This window comes from Molossus molossus, unplaced genomic scaffold (assembly GCF_014108415.1).
Source record: "Molossus molossus isolate mMolMol1 unplaced genomic scaffold, mMolMol1.p scaffold_m16_p_14, whole genome shotgun sequence".
Taxonomy (NCBI): Eukaryota; Metazoa; Chordata; class Mammalia; order Chiroptera; family Molossidae; genus Molossus; species Molossus molossus.
In genome coordinates, this window is record NW_023425349.1 from 25,889,578 (window position 1) to 25,908,780 (window position 19,203).

At 42.0% G+C, this 19,203-nt stretch overlaps 1 protein-coding gene across 2 annotated transcripts in view; it reads right to left on the reverse strand.

Annotated features, from left to right (window-relative positions):
• The window catches only part of SLC44A1 (solute carrier family 44 member 1), a 171,142-nt gene extending 163,627 nt beyond the window's left edge, over positions 1-7,515 (reverse strand). The window contains exon 1 of one of the 2 annotated variants that reach the window (XM_036260915.1): positions 7,265-7,515. In XM_036260915.1, the coding sequence (XP_036116808.1) occupies positions 7,265-7,300 (36 nt within the window). In that variant the 5' untranslated portion in view covers positions 7,301-7,515. The remainder of the gene's footprint in view (positions 1-7,264) is intronic. The other variant, XM_036260909.1, reaches the window with a different exon arrangement.
• Between the last annotated feature and the right edge of the window lie 11,688 nt (positions 7,516-19,203).

Sequence of the window (19,203 nt, forward strand, 5' to 3'; positions counted from 1 at the left end):
TCCATCTTGACCTGGTAACTAACACCTCAATAAGTACACTTGCTTCATACATTAGATGTTACTCTGCAGCATACAAGCTGCTTAAGACTGCTGCTGAAAATCCTGTTCAGAATCTTTTCAAGTATTGTCCTTTAAAAAATATTTTGTATTGCCCGGCCGGTGTGGCTCAGTGGTTGAGTGTCGACCCATGCACCAAGAGGTCCCTGATTCGATTCCTGGGGCACATGCCCTGGTTGTGGGCCTGACCCCCAGTGGGAGGCATGCAGGAGGCAGCTAACTGATGTTCTCTCTCATGGATGTTTCTGTCTCTCTCTCCCTCCCCCTTCCTCTCTCTCTAAAAATCAATAAAGAAAAAAAAATTTTTTTTTAATATTTTGTACTGAATCAGAATTGCTAAGGTAGGAGTTCACCCATACCCATCCGTAGATATTCATTTGTTCAAATACTGCAGGAGCACTTATCATATACCAGGTACCAGCTAAGCACAGAGAACAGCAGCAGTGAACAAAGCAGATGTGGTCCCTGTCTTTATCAGCTGAGCTCCAAGCAGGGGTCAGCAAACATTTTCTGTAAAGTAAATAGTTATGCTTGTAGGTCATAAGGTCTCTTTCACAACTAACTACTCGACTAGGATCTTTGTAGCATAAAAGCAGCTATAGGTAATACAGAAATGAGTGTGTTTGTGTCCCAATATTTGTGGACAATGAAATTCAAATCTCATATAATTTTTATGAAATAAAATTATCTCATGCAATAATGTTCTTCCTTTGATTTTTTTCAACCATTTAAAAACATAGAAATCATTTTTAGCATTCTTCATTTGCAGGCCATACAAAAACAGGTAGCTGACCAGATTAGGCCCACGGGTTATAGTTTTGCCAACTCCTGGTTTAGACATTAATATAACTATGTAACTATTTGTTTATTGCTTTAAGTACTCAAGGGGAAAATACATAAGGCTGTGAGAGTTTAATGAGGAGATATGGCCTGGTCTGAAGGATCAGAGGCTAGGACACTGTCCAAAAGAAGTGACTTTTAGGCTGAAACTTAAAGGATGAATAGTAGGCAGCCAAAGGCAGGGTGAAAAGCAAAGAGCCTTCCAGACAAATGAGCCACATTATGCAAAATCCCTGAAATTAATAATACAACTGATGGAAGAAATCTGTCAGGTTGAAGCACAAAGAGTAAGAAAGAAGCATGGCATGAAATGACACTGGAGAGGGAGAACAGCCCATGCAGGGTCTTGCTGGCTAGGGTCTGGGATTCTGGTCTTTGTCCTAAGATCAATCAGAAACCACTAAAGGTTTTCAACTACAAGAGCGACACCTCGGCTTTGTGTTTTTTAAAGATCACTAAGAGTATGGTATGGAGAAAAATTAAAAGGGAGCATGAATGAACAGAGGGAGATCTGTAAGCCAGGTTGTGGCCAGAGATGACAGAGGCTTGGGCTAGGGGGCTGGCAGTGTGTTTAGAAGGTTACAGAGGCAAGATGTCATGGTCAGATGGGAACTAATGAAAGGCAGGTTCCCTACATGATTCAGGTTTCCAGTTTCCAAGCCAGGGCACTGGTATGACTGAGTGAACCAGAGAAACTGAAAAAGGTGTGTGTGTGTGTGTGTGTGTGTGTGTGTGTGTAGTATACAAATTTTGAGTTCAGTTTTAGACATGTCAAGTTTGAGTGGCATACAAGATAGTCTAGAGAAAGTGCTAAGTAATCAGTTGGATATAAGGATCAGAGTCTAGGACAGTTTGTTTGAGTAATTCAGTAATTCAGTTTGGGAATTGTCGGCATATGGACTGTAACTGAAACCATAAGAGGAGATGAAATTACCTAAAGAAAGGGTATGGAACAGCAGTTTTCAACCTCGGCAGTCCATGAGAACCACCAGGGGAACTTTAAAAAATTCTAACGCCCAGGCAGCACCGCTGGACAAATGAAATCAGCATCTCTGGGAGTGGGGCCCCAGCATCAGTGTTTGAGTTTTCGAGTGTTTCCAATGCGCAGCCAATATTGAAAAGATTTAGAACATTAGGAATTAACAGTACTATAGAAAGCGCTAGAGAGTAAGAGACTAAACAGGTTTCTAGTCCTAGCTACTCACTTTAAAGAATCTCTCTCTCTGCCTCAGACTACTTCACATCTCTAAATTCTAGTTTAGCTCAACAGAAGAGAGAGATAAATAGGACTAGTTTTTCTTTAATATCCCCCAGAGTCCAAAAAAATCTGAGCCAAAGTTATAAAATTAAAATGTTTCTTTTTCCTGGGGGGAGGGGAGGCAGCGGCAACAGAAAACAGTTATCAACCAATTACCAGTAGCATATAGACTATATTTCTATAAGTAATTATCTTGCCCAGCCAATAACATTTTCAGTGATAGAATTAACACATCAAAGAGTACTTGATAGTATTTGTTAAGCCTGGGAACATTCTAACTAGACTAGTTTTGCTATATTATACTATGCTGCTCCCCAGCTAATAACTGCAGGAACTTCAAAATGGTGGCATGAATTTAACTAGGAAATTCTTTCTTTCAAAATTGTATTGAGTGGGCCCTCGCCAGTGTGGCTCAGTTGGTTGGGCATTGTCCTGTGTCTGAAAGGTTTCTGGTTTGATTCCCAGTCAGGGTACATGCCACAGTTTTGGGTTCAATCCTTGGTGGAAGGTGTGCAGGAGACAGCCGGTCTATGTTTCTCTCTCTCCCTCTCCCTTCCTCTCTCTTTAAAAATCAATTAAGGTCTTTCCTCTTTAAAAAAAATTTTTTCCCCCAAAGATAAAGTGAGCTGCAATTTAAGATCTGAGAAGCACACACATGAACAGAGACGAGTTTAGATCACTTAGCAGCTCTGTGACTTCAGCCCAGTTTCCCAATCTCTAAATCGCAATTTCCTTAGCTGTAAAACGGAAGTAAAATCAGCTTCAGAGTTACCCTAGAAATTAAAATATGCAAATGACTGTGAAAACTAGCATTACATTCTTATACATTATTTCCAGCCAATTTTAACACTAACTTTCATTTACATATTTTGAGGAGTTGATCTTCTCTGCTACCAGCACAGTATTAAGAAGGAGGAAAAAAACTGTCTTCATGCTATGACTTTTTTGTTCCAGTTAGAGCAAATCTACTTTGCTGGACCTATTTTAATGGAACAATTTAGTCTCTGTTGGTAATAACCACTACATTTTTCAAATTTCATTTTTATCATCTGATTTCAAATTCCACAAAGCAGACAGAGACTACAGTACTATTAAAAACCTGTTAAGGAACCGTTCACATACTTAAAAGTTAACCAGTATTTGTGAACCATTTGTTTTTCATTACTCCCAAGACAAGACAGAACACTAGGAAAAGACAGCTGAATGTACAGCTCTCAATCTGAAGACCATGGGACAAGACAGCAGACAAGTACAATTCCTCCTAAAGTCAGACAGACAGGGGCAGTTTGTTTAATCAGAAAGACTGTCCTCCATCCCTTTCACAAGTTCTAAGGTTAGAACTGAAGGACAGACTTCAGAGCACTTGCGGAATCTCCTGGCCTCCAAAGCTGCTGTGAGAAATAATGATCTAGCCATTAACGACAAAGACTTAGGGCAATTTGCTAAGTAATCTTTCAAAAGCCTCCTTCATTCAAACTGGTCTGTCAATGGGAAAGAACATTTCATAAATCTGAAGATTTACAAGTGAACTTTGAAGTTTAACATTATAAGAGGAGAAATTATGTCAGGTTATAACAGAACAAACGAATTAAGGAGAGTTGGGAATAAATTTTAAGAGTCTTAGGGAGGATTAGTGCTGGAAAAAAAAAAAACAACTCAAGAACACTATCTCACTTTTATGTTCCCTTCAAAGGTTTTTAGGCAAAGGCTGTCATTCATGTGTTGGCTTGTTTTGAGCAAGTACTAATACTAGCAAACAACTTGTAGTCATTAAAAAAAAAAGAAAACATAATTAAGAGTCCTATGAGAGCCCTGACTCATTAGACACACTTAAGATTCTTAGATGTACACGCCCAATACAGCACAAATTATTTTGCCTATTAATTTGCTCCTTCAGCAATGAAATACAAGTATAGAATGTGACACTCTTTCCTTAACAGGATAACCCTAAAACAGGATTATTATTTTGGTGGCATATTATGATAACTAGATACTGCCAAAAAAAAATGAAAATAATACCAGGACAGACTACAAGAGATGAAACAGTTTTGAAGACCATAAACTCTCTTATGAGAGTCTACAACAAAGCAAGAGACTATGAGAGAAAGTAAAAAGTGAATCTCTACTAGAAAAAGAAAACACAATATTTACATTGATAAAACCTGCCAAGGGCTTTAACGTTGCTAACAATACCACTGAGGGAAGTTCAGATGAAATGCAGATTACCTCAAAGCACAGTGTTTTGATGTGCCTTGCAGGTTATCATCAGAGTTTGCAGACAAGCTCTTTTAAGATGTTATAGCCACTGTTCCAACTGAAATATAAGCATTGAGCAAAGCACCCAGGAGAAAAGGAAAAACCTACTCAATTTTGCAAACTGACACTACTACTGACAAAATAAGGAATGTGAGAAAGACAGGTGAATTTTAACTTAAGCAGTTCAAATTCGGGCTTGGAAGATTAGTAAACCAGTCCCTGGAAGTGAAACAACACTTGGATCAGGGCAGGATTCATATTCAATGTTACTTGGCAGCCAGATGTTCAAATCTGTGTATATAATTCTGTTCACTGACTATTGCTGAGCAACTATTATATACAAAGTATAGAGAGCACAGCATTGGATACAAAGATGGGGAACACAAAAGTAGTTCCTATACTCAAGAAGCTTACAATCCAGCAGAAGGGATGAAAGAAACACATTCTGCCTGAAAATATAAGAGAGACTTCCAAGGGAGGTTCAAAGTGGTGTGGAGGTTCTTGATTTGAGAAGATTTCGTCTTGCATCCCTATTTTGTTTCAACACAACACATACAGATACAGTATTATTCTAAAGCTGGTGATGCTCCTAAAAGGAGCATTAAAATGTCAGCAGACTGGTAACATTTCACAAATGAAGAATAATGCCAAAATCTCAAGGAAAAAAAAAATGATGAGCTCTTTGGCACAAAACCTGCTCCTCAGTGCTCCACTGAACACTACAAGTCCCTAAAGCTGAACTTAAAGGCATGTGACAGCTGCTGATTGGTTATAGGAATTCACAGAAAAAAAAGTATCCCTTGGGTTGCACGACGTGCATCTTGTCTGTAGAACATGGCATGAAGAAAACAGAGGCTCCAAGAGGAGAAAAAAGCAAAGGGAATGTATGTAACAGCATTCTCAAAAGTATACTAGGGAGCTAGAAAAATGCCAAGACTCACTCACTACCTGTTATTAGAGCAGTGTTTTGGTGCAGCATCCATCCCTCCCAAATGTAATTGTTCGGGCACTGAACAAGCCATCCATAAATTATCAATACTTTCCTGTCTTAAAGGTATTTCACCATCAAAAGAGAATGTAAAGGTACCCAGTTCTTTAAAGAAAGGCAATATAAAAGATGCCTTTTTGGTGAAAATAACATTTAACTATATATTAGATGAATAACACCCAACTTGATCCCCCCCCCACCCCAAAATCCCCAACCAGTTGAAAGCTACTGTGTAGTTCTACACCTTTGTTAATATAAAAACTCTGGTCTATCGACCTCTCCTTCATAACACCACCATAGAATAGTTTTTCTTTGCTATTCCAACTAAATAGGAAGGTTTAACTAACTAAACCAATCAGCCTATAATCCTAGTAGGAAAAAAATGGGTAAGCAAACATTCAAAAAAAAAGGAACAAGACAAATAGGATGGGTACTTAACAAAACATAAATGTCCTCTTCATCTGCAATTCTAGTCATTTTCTCTCTAATAGATCTCAGATTTTCAGAACAAGTATGCAGGTTATTTAAAACTGAGTTATATATAGTCATTTAGCAGCAGCAAAACACTTCTGGCATTATCACAGATGCTAGATCTCTGGAGGAATTTTTTTTTCCAAACTAGAATTTTTCTTCACCAAGAACCGACCAGCTTTTATTTCTAAAAACAAGAGCCCTTGTCTCCCCGAAAAACAAACAAATCAAAGACCACACTTAAATTCTGCGCTAATGAAACGGTGAGATTACATCCCAGGCGTTGTCAGAGCCTATTTTTCATACAACAGCACCAGACAGTTTGATGCAGTATTCCTGATTGCTTTTTATCGTATTTGTAAATACACTCACTAATCCACTGAATTGGGTAATTTACAAACAGGTCCTCTCAGTTATTAGTGGCCAGCAGTCAAGTCCTATTACATTTGATCCTTATACAGTTGTCTAAACATTTCCATCCAGGTTAAGGGCTGGAATCCGCAAGAGAGAGGGAGGTTAGCGAAATTTGGATGGGGGCAGGGTAGAAGCTAGGAGAAATCTCTGCATCTCAGCCCTCGGCGACAACATTCTGCCAGTGCCCACAGAAAAACTAAATTCGGCACCTCTTCCTCCTGTTACACTGGCAACAAAGAGGGAGTTTCCGTAACGCTCCCGTCACCCACCAGGTGCCCCATCTCCTTCGCTGTCCAGTGCCGGCGCTCCCGCAGGGGCCTCGGTGTGCAAAGAGGCCGCGGTGCCAGGGGTCAAGGCACAAAGGGGGGCTGGCGCGGGAAGCAAGCGGATGGGATCTGGGAAGTGGGCCGTGGAAGGGCTCCGGGACCCGCTTACACACCTGAACACGTTCCGGGGGGCGGCAGGCAAGGGAAAAGGGACATCTAATGGAGCAGAAACTGGAAAGGTGGAAGAGGGGTGAAGAGCCCATGCTGGGGGTACTCCTCCTGAAAGCGCAGGAAATAGTCGGGGGGTGGAGAGGGAAAAGACTCCGCCGAGCTGGGAAGACAGGGTCAAGGCCCGAAAGACGAGGGAAGGGGGTGCCACCTGGGGCAGAGAAGAGGCGCCTGTGTGGCGTCTACCTGCGGGCGGGCGGGACGGGCCGCTCAGGTGTGACTGGAGGTGCAGGCCAAGTCGGGAAGGGGAGGAAAAGCACTAAGGGCGCACCGGGGGGCGCGCAGAGGCGCTGCGGGTCGGCAGCCGCGGGGACAGCGCGGGGGCATCTGCCGGACAGGCGGGCGGGAGAGGCGGGGGCGGGGGCTCTGGAGTGCAGGTGGGCTGCAGCGAGAAACGCGGGCGGCGAGAGGCTGCGGGCGGCGGGCGCCCGCGGTGCGGCGCGGGGAGGCATCCGGGCGGGCGGCCGGGAGGCGGGAGCCCCTCACCTGCGCGGCGGAGGAGGCGGAGCTGCAGCAGCCCATGGCGGGGCCGGAGGAGCCTGGAGGCGGCGCCGGGCGCGCAGCTACGCCCCGGAGCCCCTCGGCATGCGAGCCGGCGGGCGCCCGGGGAGGGCGCGGCCTGGCTCCGCACGGCTCGGCGGCGGCGGCGGCGGCTCGGACGGCGGCGGGGACTCAGGAGGCGGCGCGGCTCGGGGCGGGCGCCGGCCACATCCCACGGCGGCGGCGGCTGCGCGGCTCCTGCTCTGCTCCTGCTGCTGCAGCTGCTCCCCAGTGGAAAGGGGCGGGCGGCGGCGGCGGCGGCGCCTCCCCCTGTCCCTCGCCTCCCGCCTCCCGCGCACAGTCCCTCTCCCGCTCCCTCTCCCGGGCCGCCGCCTCCTCAGCGCCGCGCGCGTCTCCCATCAGACTCCCCGCCCCCAGTGCAGCGCCGCGCGGGCGGCTAAGCGGCGGCGGCCAAAACGAGGCCGGGCCCTATGGCGCGCGTCCGAGCCTGCGCGGTGTCGAGCCCATTTCGCGGTGGCACCGAGGCAGAGCGCTGCTTCGCGGCGAGAGGGCACCCGGGGCTGAGGGACCCGACGGCTGGGCAGGCTCGCAGCATAAATGGGCCGGGTTGCTTCCGGACGCGGGAGACCCGGGCGAGGCACTCGGAGTTGCTAGCTGTCTCCGCTGGGAGCGCAACCCGAAGCCCCTAATGGTTTCTTACTGCTCGGACAGCTGCTTTTTATCCAAAGGAAAGCGTACACAATAAGCCTTCCCTGGAGAAGGGGTAAGTGGTGGAAGATGAGAGACAAGTATCTGTTGCTATTGGCCCCATTTTGCCGATGTGGAAACTGAGCCTTGAAAGGGCCCAGGAGCGGAATGAAATGCATCCAAGGTCAAAATTGATGTAAAGACAAAAAGTTCTCCAGGTCTCTCAACTCAGAGCCATATTGGATCTGAACTAAGCTTTCTTATGTAGAGGGTAGTCCACAGTGATCAGTATGAATTCATTCCTATTTTTAAATTTTACTGAGGACGTACTAGGTAAATTTAGTAAGCACTGGGAATAAAGAGGTGAACAAGGGAGACAAGTTTCTGCTCTCGAACAGCATCCTGTTGTTACTGTGGAATGGCAACAAGTCAGAGTAGGCGTGGTCACTACCTTCAATAAATTTGCAGCCCCAAGAGTCCTTGGGAAGTAGTGTGAGATGAGAACAGCTATTAGATGACAGGAATAAAACTAAAGATCGTATTAATATTTAAGAGAACCACCGGTACTAGGCACTCTTATAAGCCTTTTACATGTTTCATCCTGTCAAAGAATGTCTCAAAGACAGAATCAATTAAAAAAGAAAAAAAAAATTATTTGCAAAGATGTAAGGGAATGAGACTCTAGAACATCTGACCAAATAAATGACAACAATTTTTAAGGATTACCCAAAGTCTAATCTTTGGGTAATAGATACAAAGGGGGGGGGGGGGAAATAGCACAGAAGTAAGTTGGCTTTAATGCGCTTTGGAAAGGGACTCTAAGCAAATAAAGACGGGAACCTAGGGACAGCCAAAGAAAAGGCCACAGGAGAATTCCTAGTTGGTGTGTTCCTATATCATTTCCTAGGTCTGTGACTGGAGGAATCGCTTTCTAACCCTCATTCTCCTCTGTGAAACAGGAATAATGGGGATGACCTTGAAAGGTTGTCAAGATTAAATAACATCAATAAGCACTCAAATCCTGCTTGAGATAAGTAATTCTTCCTCTGCATTCTCCCTGTGTTCTCTTTGAATTTTATCAGAATGTCCATCGTACTGCTGGGGTGGTGAATCCTAACTGTGTTAGAGTAACATCAAGTCATTAAATAGAAGTAAAAAATAAATAAAACTTTAATGGCTCCAATCTCAGTCTTCCACAATTAGATTGCAAACTCCCTGAGAACAAGGGAAAACATTTTCTCCTTTGTATCTCCCTCAGTAATCTCAAATGGTTGTTGAATTATTCAGTGTAGCCAGGAATAAAAAAAACCTTCCCTTTAGATTTTCCCTCAAAACCTCAAAGTACATCTTGTTTTTAACTGAGGGAGGAGGCTGAAAGTAAAATTACAGTCTTAAACAAGAATCCATCTGTCTTCCTTCTTTATAATCAAGGAAAGGGGAGTTGTTTCTCTTAGCAGAATCAATATGGGAGCATTTCTCTCAGATTATAAAAATCTTTTTGGCTAGTGTACTTGTTCCTTGTAGTAGCTAGTGCTTATTTTGTAATTAAAACTGCAGAAGTAGATAAATATGGAACAGACTGTGACAGTTCTTCAGGGGAAAAAAAGTATTTTACTTTTTGGGGGGTCTGTTTCCAAGACATGGATGATGGGTAAATGTAATTGAAAGGGAGCACATTCCATTTTGCTTAACTGATCTGAACTCCAGCTTTCCCTTTAAGGGTTAATGGAACTACCAAGTCCTAAGGTTCTGCAAGGTACTTTATAAATATACTAATTATGTATGTGTGCACCATATATGCATATGAATGTGATGTTTTAAAATTATACCTCATCATTAGCCTGAGAGAAACTAACACTCCTGAATTTGTATTCTGTACCTTCAGAGAACAAGTCTCTTTCCCATCCCCCTCGCCCAAAGAAGCCTCATAAAAAGAGTGATTTAGAGGGGGTCAAATTACTGTTTCTTTTAATTCGTTCTTATACACAAGCACACACAGCATTCAATAAAATTAAACTACTGCAAATTCAGAAGTCTTTTTTTTTTTTTTTTTTTATCCTCACCCGAGGATTTTTTTCCATTTTTTGTACAGATAGAGTGGGAAGGAGAGAGAGGAACAGAGAGAGAGAGAGAAACATCGACGTGAAGGGACACATCGAGTGGCTGCCACCCGCACGACCAACCAGGGCCGGGGACAAACTGCAACCGAAGTACGTGCCCTTAGCGGGAACCGAACCCGGGTCTCTCCGGACCGCAGGCCGACGCTCTAACCGCTGAGCCAAACTGGCCAGGGCCAGAAGTCTTGAAAGAGAATTTTTTTTCCCTAGCCAGTGATCAGGGTACTGATCTCACCACCAAGAGGTGTCTCGTTAAAGGGAAGGCACTTGGGAAGGGCTTAGGTTGCTTTTCCTTTTTAGAAAAAGAGGTGATTTTTGTTTTCTTTTGTTTTAAATAAAAATTTACGTAAAAACAGCATCTGCACTAACCAGGATAAAATTATAAAGTTTATCAATCTTGGTGCTGCAGGGTAAAAGTGGATCACCAGCTGAGCCAACCAGAAATGCTTCCCAGTGGTCTATTACTGCATAATTGGCCATGTGAATTCTGGATTTCCAGCTTCTGATGGAAGGCTTGGAGCTGGTCACTCACAGGGGGAAAACACTACATTAATGGTCTTTCTGATGATAGTAATAAAGCCTGACTCATTGTTCACATGATTTCAGGTTTTTGCGGAACAGAAATATAAACGCATCCATATGTGTGTGCGTCTATAACTACTCAGAATAGTCCTCTAATTTAAAAAAGGGGGTGGGGGGCGTTTGGTGCTTCTGCTATGGTATTTACATTTTAGCACATACTGTGCTCATAGCCGCATCCCACAAGAGCACGTTTACCTCAGCAGGCCCCAGCTTCCAGATCTGCTTCACAACTTCCTCCTTGAAGCTTTCACATATCACCCCCCGGGAAATGCTCCAGAAGCGAAAACTAATTGTAACCAAGGGCTGTAACTGTTCATCCACTTCCAGAGAGGCAAGAGCAGGTCTCTATTCCAGAAGATGGAAATGTATCTCAGCCTCCCAGTTAAGCCCCAAAGTTAAAAACTCCTGAAAAGAGCTTCCCTGAACTCAGGTATGTAACAGAACAAGACTGATGAGAATCATAAATCCTTAGCTCTACAACTTTGTTTCTGCTAACACTTGTAAGTTGATGTTTCTCCAGCGTTAATTAATAATGCTGGCTTTTATTTATGGTTTCACTTGGATTTTCATTACAAGAGCAGAAGACTTGTAAGTTCTCTAAAAATGCTTGCTGTGAATTTGTGTTTAGAGGGGTATAGCATTACCCTATTACTTTTCTGAATGCCATTTTTTGTCTGTAGTTATTCAATATTTTTATTGAATCTTATGAACGAAGTGTATTTGATCAAGTATAATGTATGCAAATATCAGTCTTTGGGGATTTGAGCTGTTTTCAACATAAAATTAGTGTTCGTTTTTATTTCGGTGTGGTGGATAAGGAAGAAGGGGAAGGAAGGCAGGATTATGAATATTCAGTTGAGAAGGAAAGAGACAATTTATAAAGTAGGGGAATCCATTCATTTAACAATATAATTCTTGGGCTATTATAATAAGCCAGATACTTAGCTAGATACCTGGGATTCAAAGATGAATGAGGTACATTCTTTGTCCTTAAGGCATTTACATTTTAGTGAGGTAGAAAGACATTTGAATCAAGAATTAGAGCAAAGATTAAATGTAATGAGAGGAATGAGTCCACAAAATATATAAACTCAGAAGTGGTCCACAGAGATTGATTCATTTGTTTATAAAAATGTTACATGATGTTTTTTGCCTGTTAACCCTTATATTCTTACCTCCATTAGACAAGTCCTGCAGCGTACCAAAAGTCTAGAGAAGAGCTTGGTATCCAGGAATGTGTCATAAATATTCTTCAAGAAATATATGAATTTTATCAACGAGTTTCTAGGAATTTAGACTTTTTCTGTAAAACATCTGGAGTGACATATTTATTTATATAATATTGGAAATAAGAAGGCTTTTCTTTGGCAAACACTGTAGCCTAATGTCTTAGCAAAATACAGATAAGATTAACGGTGTAAACCTTTTAAAATCCTAGATGCAGAATGTACCATAAATAAATAAAACTGACAAACACATAAATAATACTTGGAAAGCAAAATAGAAAAGGTTTGCTGCTATGGTCTCAATGCTTGTGTCCCCCAAAATTCACATATTGAAATTCTATTCCCACAAAGATAATAGTGTTAGTTCTTTGGAGGTGTTTAGGTTATGAGGGTAGAGACCTCATGAATGGGATTAGTGCCTTATAAAAGAGGTTCCAGAGAGATCCCTAGCCCCTTTCACCATGTAAGGACACAGCAAGAAGTCAGCATCCTACAACCCAGAAGAGGGCCTTCACCAGAACTCAGATATGCTGGCACCCTGATCTTGGACTTGCAACCTCCAGAACTGTGAAAAATACATTGATATTGTTTATAAGCCACCCAGTCTATGACATTTTGTTATAGCAACCTGAGCAGACTAAGACGTTTCTTATCCATAATATTAAAAAACACACCCTGGCCAGTTTGGCTCAGTGGTTAGAGCGTCGGCCCACAGACCAATGAGTCGCAGGTTTGAATCTGGTTAAGGGCAGGTACCTCAGTTGTGGTTCATCCCCAGCCCTAGTCGGGTTGTGTGGGAGGCAACCAGTCAATGTGTCTCTCTCACATCGTGATGTTTCTCTCTCTCTCTCTCTCTCTCTCTCTCTCTCTCTCTCTCTCTCTCTCCTCTCTCTCCCCCTTCCCCTCCCTCCCCTCCTACCCCTCTCACTCTATCTGATGATAAATGGAAAAGTATCCTTGGGTGAGGATTAAAAACAAAAACAAAAGCACTCCTATTAACACACACACACAACTAAAACTAAAAATGTCATAGGAAAATGGGCAAAGAATATAGCAGACAAAATCCACAATGAAAGAAATACAGAGACTCATTAAATGTAAAATGCTGGTCAACCTCACTAATAACAAAACTATACGTTTAAAAATCGGGAGCTTTCATCCCTCACCTACAAGTTGGCAAAGATTTAAAAGCTTGATGATATTCAGTGTCAGAGAAAGTCACAGTATTCTCATGTACTGTTGATGGGGATATTATTACCTCTTTTTAAAAAATCTTTTTTTGATGAAAGTATTATAGATGTCCCCCTTTTTTCCTCCATTGACTCCCCCTACTCCCCGCTTCCATCCCCATCCAGCTTTCCCCAAACTATTGGCTGTGACCATTGGTTGTGCATATATGCATGTACATTCTTTGGTTTATCTCTTCCTAATTTTCCACCCCACTTCCCACTGAGGTTGGTCAATTTGTTCACTATGTCCATGTCTCTGGATCTATTTAGATCCACATCTTTTTTTTTTTTTCCATGATATTCCATAAATAAGTGAGATCAGGTAATATTTGTCTTTCTCTGATTGTCTTAGTTAGCTCAGCATAATATTCTCCAGGTCCCTCCATGTTGTCTCAAAAGGTAAGAGATCTCTGTTTCTTATAGCTGCATAGTATTCCTTTGTGTAAATGTACCACAGCTTTTTTATCCACTCATCTACTGATGGACAGTTGCACTGTTTCCAAATCTTAGCTACTGTAAATAGCACTGTTATGAACATAGGGGTGCATATATTTTTTCTGATTGGTGTATCAGGTTTCTTAGAATATAGTCCTAGAAGTAGAATCATTGGGTCCATTGGAAGTTCCATTTTTAATTTTTTGAGGAGACACCATATTGTTTTCCATAGTAGCTGCACCAGTCTGCATTCCCACCAGCAGTGTACTAGAGTCCCCTTTTCTCCACACCCTCACCAGCACTTGTTGTTTGAAGATTTGTTGATGGCAGCCTTTCGGGCAGGTGTGAGGTGATAATATCATAGTTGTTTTAATTTACATCTCTCTGATGATTAGAGATATTGAGCACTTTTTCCCCTATGTGTCCTGGCCATTTGTATGTCCTGTTTGGAGACGTGTCGATTCAGGTCCTCTGCCCATTTTTTAATTGGATTGTTTGTCTTCCCTTTGTTGAGTTGTATGTCATTACTTCTTTCTGAAGAGGAATTTAAGAATTTATACCAGATATTAAGAGGTGCATTTTTTTTTAACCTTTGCAGTTTTGTTTTTTTTTTTAATTTTAAATCTTTATTGTTGAATATAGAATGTATTACAGATGTTCCTCATTTTTCCCCCATTGACCCCCTCCCCCCCACTCCGGCCCCACTCCCACCTTTTCCCACACTATTGTCTGTGTCCATTGGTTATGCATATAAGTTCTTTGGTTTATTTCTTCCCAACCCCCAACCCCTTTCCCTTTGAGGTTTGTCAGTCTAGCAATGAATTTGTACTTCTTAATCCCTTCACCTTTTTCACCCATTTCCCCAACCCCCCTCTCATCTAGCAACCAACAAAATGTTCTCTGTATCTATGAGAATGTTTCTGTTCTACCTGTCCATTTTGTTTGTAGATTCCATCGTCGATAGATATGTATTCATTGCCATTTTGTTTGTTCATATATTTTATCTTTTTCTTCAAAAAGATCCTTCATCATTTCATATAATAACAGTTTGGTGGTGATGAACTCCTTTAACTTTTTCTTGTCTGGGAAAGTCTGTATATGGTCATCGATTCTAAATGACAGCTTTGCAGGATAGAGTAATCTTGGTTGTAGGTTCTTGCTTTCCATCACTCTGAATATTTCTTGCCACTCCCTTCTGGCCTGCAAAGTTTCTTTTGAGAAATCAGCTGACAGCCTTATGGGAACTCCCTTGTAGGTAACTAGCTGCCTTTCTCTTGCTGCTTTTAAGATATTCTCTTTGTCTTGAACCTTTTGCATTTTGATGATGATGTGTCTTGGTGTGGACCTCTTGGGGTTCATCTTATTTGGGACTCTCTGTGCTTCCTGGACTTGTATGTCTGTTTCCTTCACCAAATTAGGAAAGTTTTCTGCCATTATTGTTTCAAACAGGTTTTCGATTTCTTGTTCTCTCTCTTCTCCTTCCGGCACCCCCAAGATGCGAATGTTGGCACGCTTGAAGTTGCCCCAGAGGCTCCTTACACTATCCTCATTTTTTTGGATTCTTTTTTCTTTTTACAGTTCTGATTGGGCGTTTTTTGCTTCCTTATATTCCAGATCGATGGTTTGCTTCTTGGATTTATGTACTCTACTTTTGAATCTGTATAAATTATTCTTTATTTCAGTTAATGCCTCCTTTGTTTCTAACTGTGCCTCAATCATTTCTGACTGGTCCTTTTTTATGCTCTTGAGGCCCTCACTAAGTTCACTGAGCATCCTTATAAGCAGTATTTTGAACTCAGCATCTGTTAGGTTGCTTATCTCCATTTCGCTTAGTTCTTTTCTTGGGGTTTTGTTCTGTTCTTTCATTTGGGACCTGTTTCTTTGTCTCCTCACTTTGGCTGCCTCCCTGTGTTTGTTTCTGTGTATTACTCAATGAGAGGTATGGGGCTATCTGAGGCCAGATGCTGCTTGTTTGAAAGAATTTAGGAACACCTGAAGCAGGATCCAAGACTGGCCAATCCTATGGTTAAGCAAGTGGCAACAGCTTGGGTGGGCTTGAAAGTTGGGTGGGGCGGGGCCTCAGGGAGTCACCAGGGTGGGGCTACCAGTGTGAGCCAGGTTGCTGGAGTCCCAGATATGGTGGCTGTGTGCTGCCCCAGGGAAGGGCTCACCAAAGGAACAAAGGCCTCTGACAGCACCTGTGTCCCCAAGAAAGCCCCCTCTTCAGCCCTCGCTCCAGTGCCAAACAGCTCAGTTCTTCCCTGTATGTCTCTGGTGCCCCTCGAGCTGCCTCCCCTCCAAGCTTAGAGGGAGGGAGTCCGATAAGTCCGTGCGCGGGCCCTTTAAGGAGCTGCCTGGGGCTCCAGCCCATCAGCTTCCCTGAGCCTCAGTTCCCGCTGGTTTTTCCAGCCAGAAGTGATGGGGATTCTGTTCCTGGCACTGGAACCCTGAGCGGGGCACCTGGTGTGGGATGGGGACCCCTCAGTCCTCAGGAAGGACCTTCCCAGCCGAGGTATCCTCCTGATTTTTATGCGCCACACGTGGGTGTGGGAACAGCCCGTCCCCTCCGCCCCTCCTACCAGCCTGGATGTGGCTGCTGCTTTAATTCCGTAGTTGTAGGACTTCCATTCAGCTGGATTTCAGGCGGTTTTGAATGATGGTTGTTCTGTAGTTTAGTTGTAACTTTGATGTGGTTGTGGGAGGACGTGATACCGTGTTTACCTATGCCACCATCTTGACCGGAAGTCAACCTTTGCAGTTTTTCTCCTAGGACTATATCCAATAGCAATACAGTCTTGCTCTTAATAAGGAAAAATTAGGGGAAAACCTAAATTTCTATAAATAGAATATTGGTTAAATAATAGTAAATACTGCATATCTATTAAAAAGTATGAGGTCAATAGGTGTTATCTGACAGAAAGATAACTACAATACACCTTTGACTGAAAAAAAGCACTTAACAAAACAGTACTGTGATGGAATCTTGTTTATGTGAATAGTGTGTGTCTGTGTGTGTAGAAGAGGTTATAAGAAATATATATCACTCTGTTAGAGCAATTACCTTTGGAGAGGAGATGGGGGTAAATTGGGGTGAGATAGAGGGAAGGTCATAGCCCCACAGGCCTACCTAAAGAAACAAGAAATATTTCTAATCCACTATCTAGCCCTACAACTTAAAGAACTAAAAAGTAAACAAAAAGAAAAACCCAGAGCAAGTAAAAGGAAAGAAATAGTAAAGGTCAGAGCAGAAATAAATGACATAGAGACTAAAAAAAAGAAAACAATTTAAAAGATCAGTGAAACAGAGAGCTGGTTCTTTGAAAAGATAAACAAAATTGATGAACCCTTAGCCATACTCACCACGAAATAAAGAGAGAAGACCCAAATAAACAAAATCAGAAATGAAAGGGTACACCACAGAAATACAAAGGATTGTTAAAAAAATACTATGAACGCCCTGGCCGGTTTGGCACAGCGGTTAGAGCGTTGGCCTGCGGTCTGCGGGTTCGGTTTCCGCTAAGGGCATGTACCTCGGTTGCAGTTTGTCCCCGGCCCTGGTTGGTCGTGCAGGTGGCAGCCACTCGATGTGTCCCTTTCACATCGATGTTTCTCTCTCTCTCTCTCTCTCTCTCTCTCTCTCTCTCTTCCTCTCTCTCCCTTCCACTCTATCTGTACAAAAAATGGAAAAATGTCCTCGGGTGAGGATTAAAAAAAAAAAAATACTATGAACAATTATACTCCAACAAATTGGACAATCTAGGTGAAATGGACAAATTTCTAAAATTATAGTCTTCCAATACTGAACGAGGAAGCAACGGAACACTTGAACAGACCAATAACAACTAAGGAAATTGAAGATGTAATCAAGAAACTCTCAGCAAACAAAAGCCCAGGCATGGATGGCTTCACAGGGGAGTTTTACAGAACATTCAAAGAAGAACTAATACCCATTCTCCTCAAACTATGCCAAAAAATTCAAGAAGAAGGCAGACTTCCAAATTCTTTTTATAAGGCCAGCATAATCCTACTTCCAAAACCAGATAAAGACACTACAAAGAAAGAAAACTACAGGCCAATATCCCTGATGAACATAGATGCCAAAATCCTTAACAAAATATTAGCAAACAAGATTCAGAAATACATTAAAAAAATTATTCACCATGACCAAGTGGGATTCATACCAGGGATACAAGACTAGTATGATATTTGCAAATCAATAAATCTGATATACTACATAAACAAAATGAAAGATAAAAACCATATGATATTATCAATAAACACTAAAAAAGAATTTGACAAAGTCCAGCTCCCATTTCTGATAAAAACTCTCAGCAATGTGAGAATAGAGGAATCATATCTCACCATAATAAAGGCCATATATGAAAAACCAACAGTCAACATCATACTCAATGGGCAAAACTAAAAGCATTTCCCTTAAGAACAGGAACAAAACAGGGATGCCCACGTTAGCCACTCTTTTTTTTTTTTTTGCCATACTTTAACATAGTGCTGGAAGTCTTAGCTTCTGCAATTAGAAAAGAAGAAAAAATAAAAGGAATACAAATCGGAAAAGGAAGTGAAACTGTCATTCGGTTCGCTGACGACATGATATTGTACATAGAAAACCCTAAAGACTCCATCAAAAATCTACTAGATTTAATAAATGAATTTGGCAAAGTAGCAGGGTACAAAATTAACATCCAGAAATTGATGGTATTCTTATACACCAATAATGAACACTCAAAGTGAAACAAACAAAAAATCCCATTTATCATTGCAACAGAAAATAAAATAAAACACTTAGGAATAAATTTAACTAAGGAGGAAAAAGACCTGTTCTCAGAAAACTACAGGACATTGCAAAAAGAAATAGAGGAAGATATAAAAAAGTGGAAACATATACCATGTTCGTGGATAGGAAAAATTAATAATAATTAAAATGTTCATACTACCCAAAGTAATCTACAGATTCAGTGCAATCCCTATTAAAGTACCAATGACATATTTTACAGATCTAGGACAAATATCCAAAAGTTAATATGGAACCATAAAAATCGCCAAAGCGCCCTGGCCAGTTTGGCTCAGCGGTTAGAGCGTCGGCCTGCGGTCCTGAGAGACCCGGGTTCGGTTCCCGCTAAAGGCGCGTACCTCGGTTGCAGTTTGTCCCCGGCCCTGGTCGGTTGTGTGGGTGGCAGCCACTCGATGTGTTCCTTTCACATCAATGTTTCTCTCTCTCTCTCTGTTCCTCTCTCTCCCTCCCACTCTACCTGAACAAAAAATGGAAAAATGTCCTCGGGTGAGGATAAAAAAAAAAAAAAAAGAAATCGCCAAAGCAATTTTGAAAAAGAAGAACAGACTGGGAGGGGTCACAACACCAGATATCAAGTTATGCTACAAAGCCATCATAATCAAAACAGCCTGACACTGGCATAAGAACAGACATACAGATCAATGGAACAGAACCCAGATATCAACCCAAAGCAGTATGCACAATTAATATTTGACAAAGGAGGCAAGAGCATACAATAGAGAAAAGACAGTTTCTTCAATAAATGGTGTTGGGAAAATTGGACAGCTATATGCAAAAAAAAAAAGAAAAGAAAAGAAAAGAAAAGAAACTAGACCACCAACTTAAACCATACATAAGA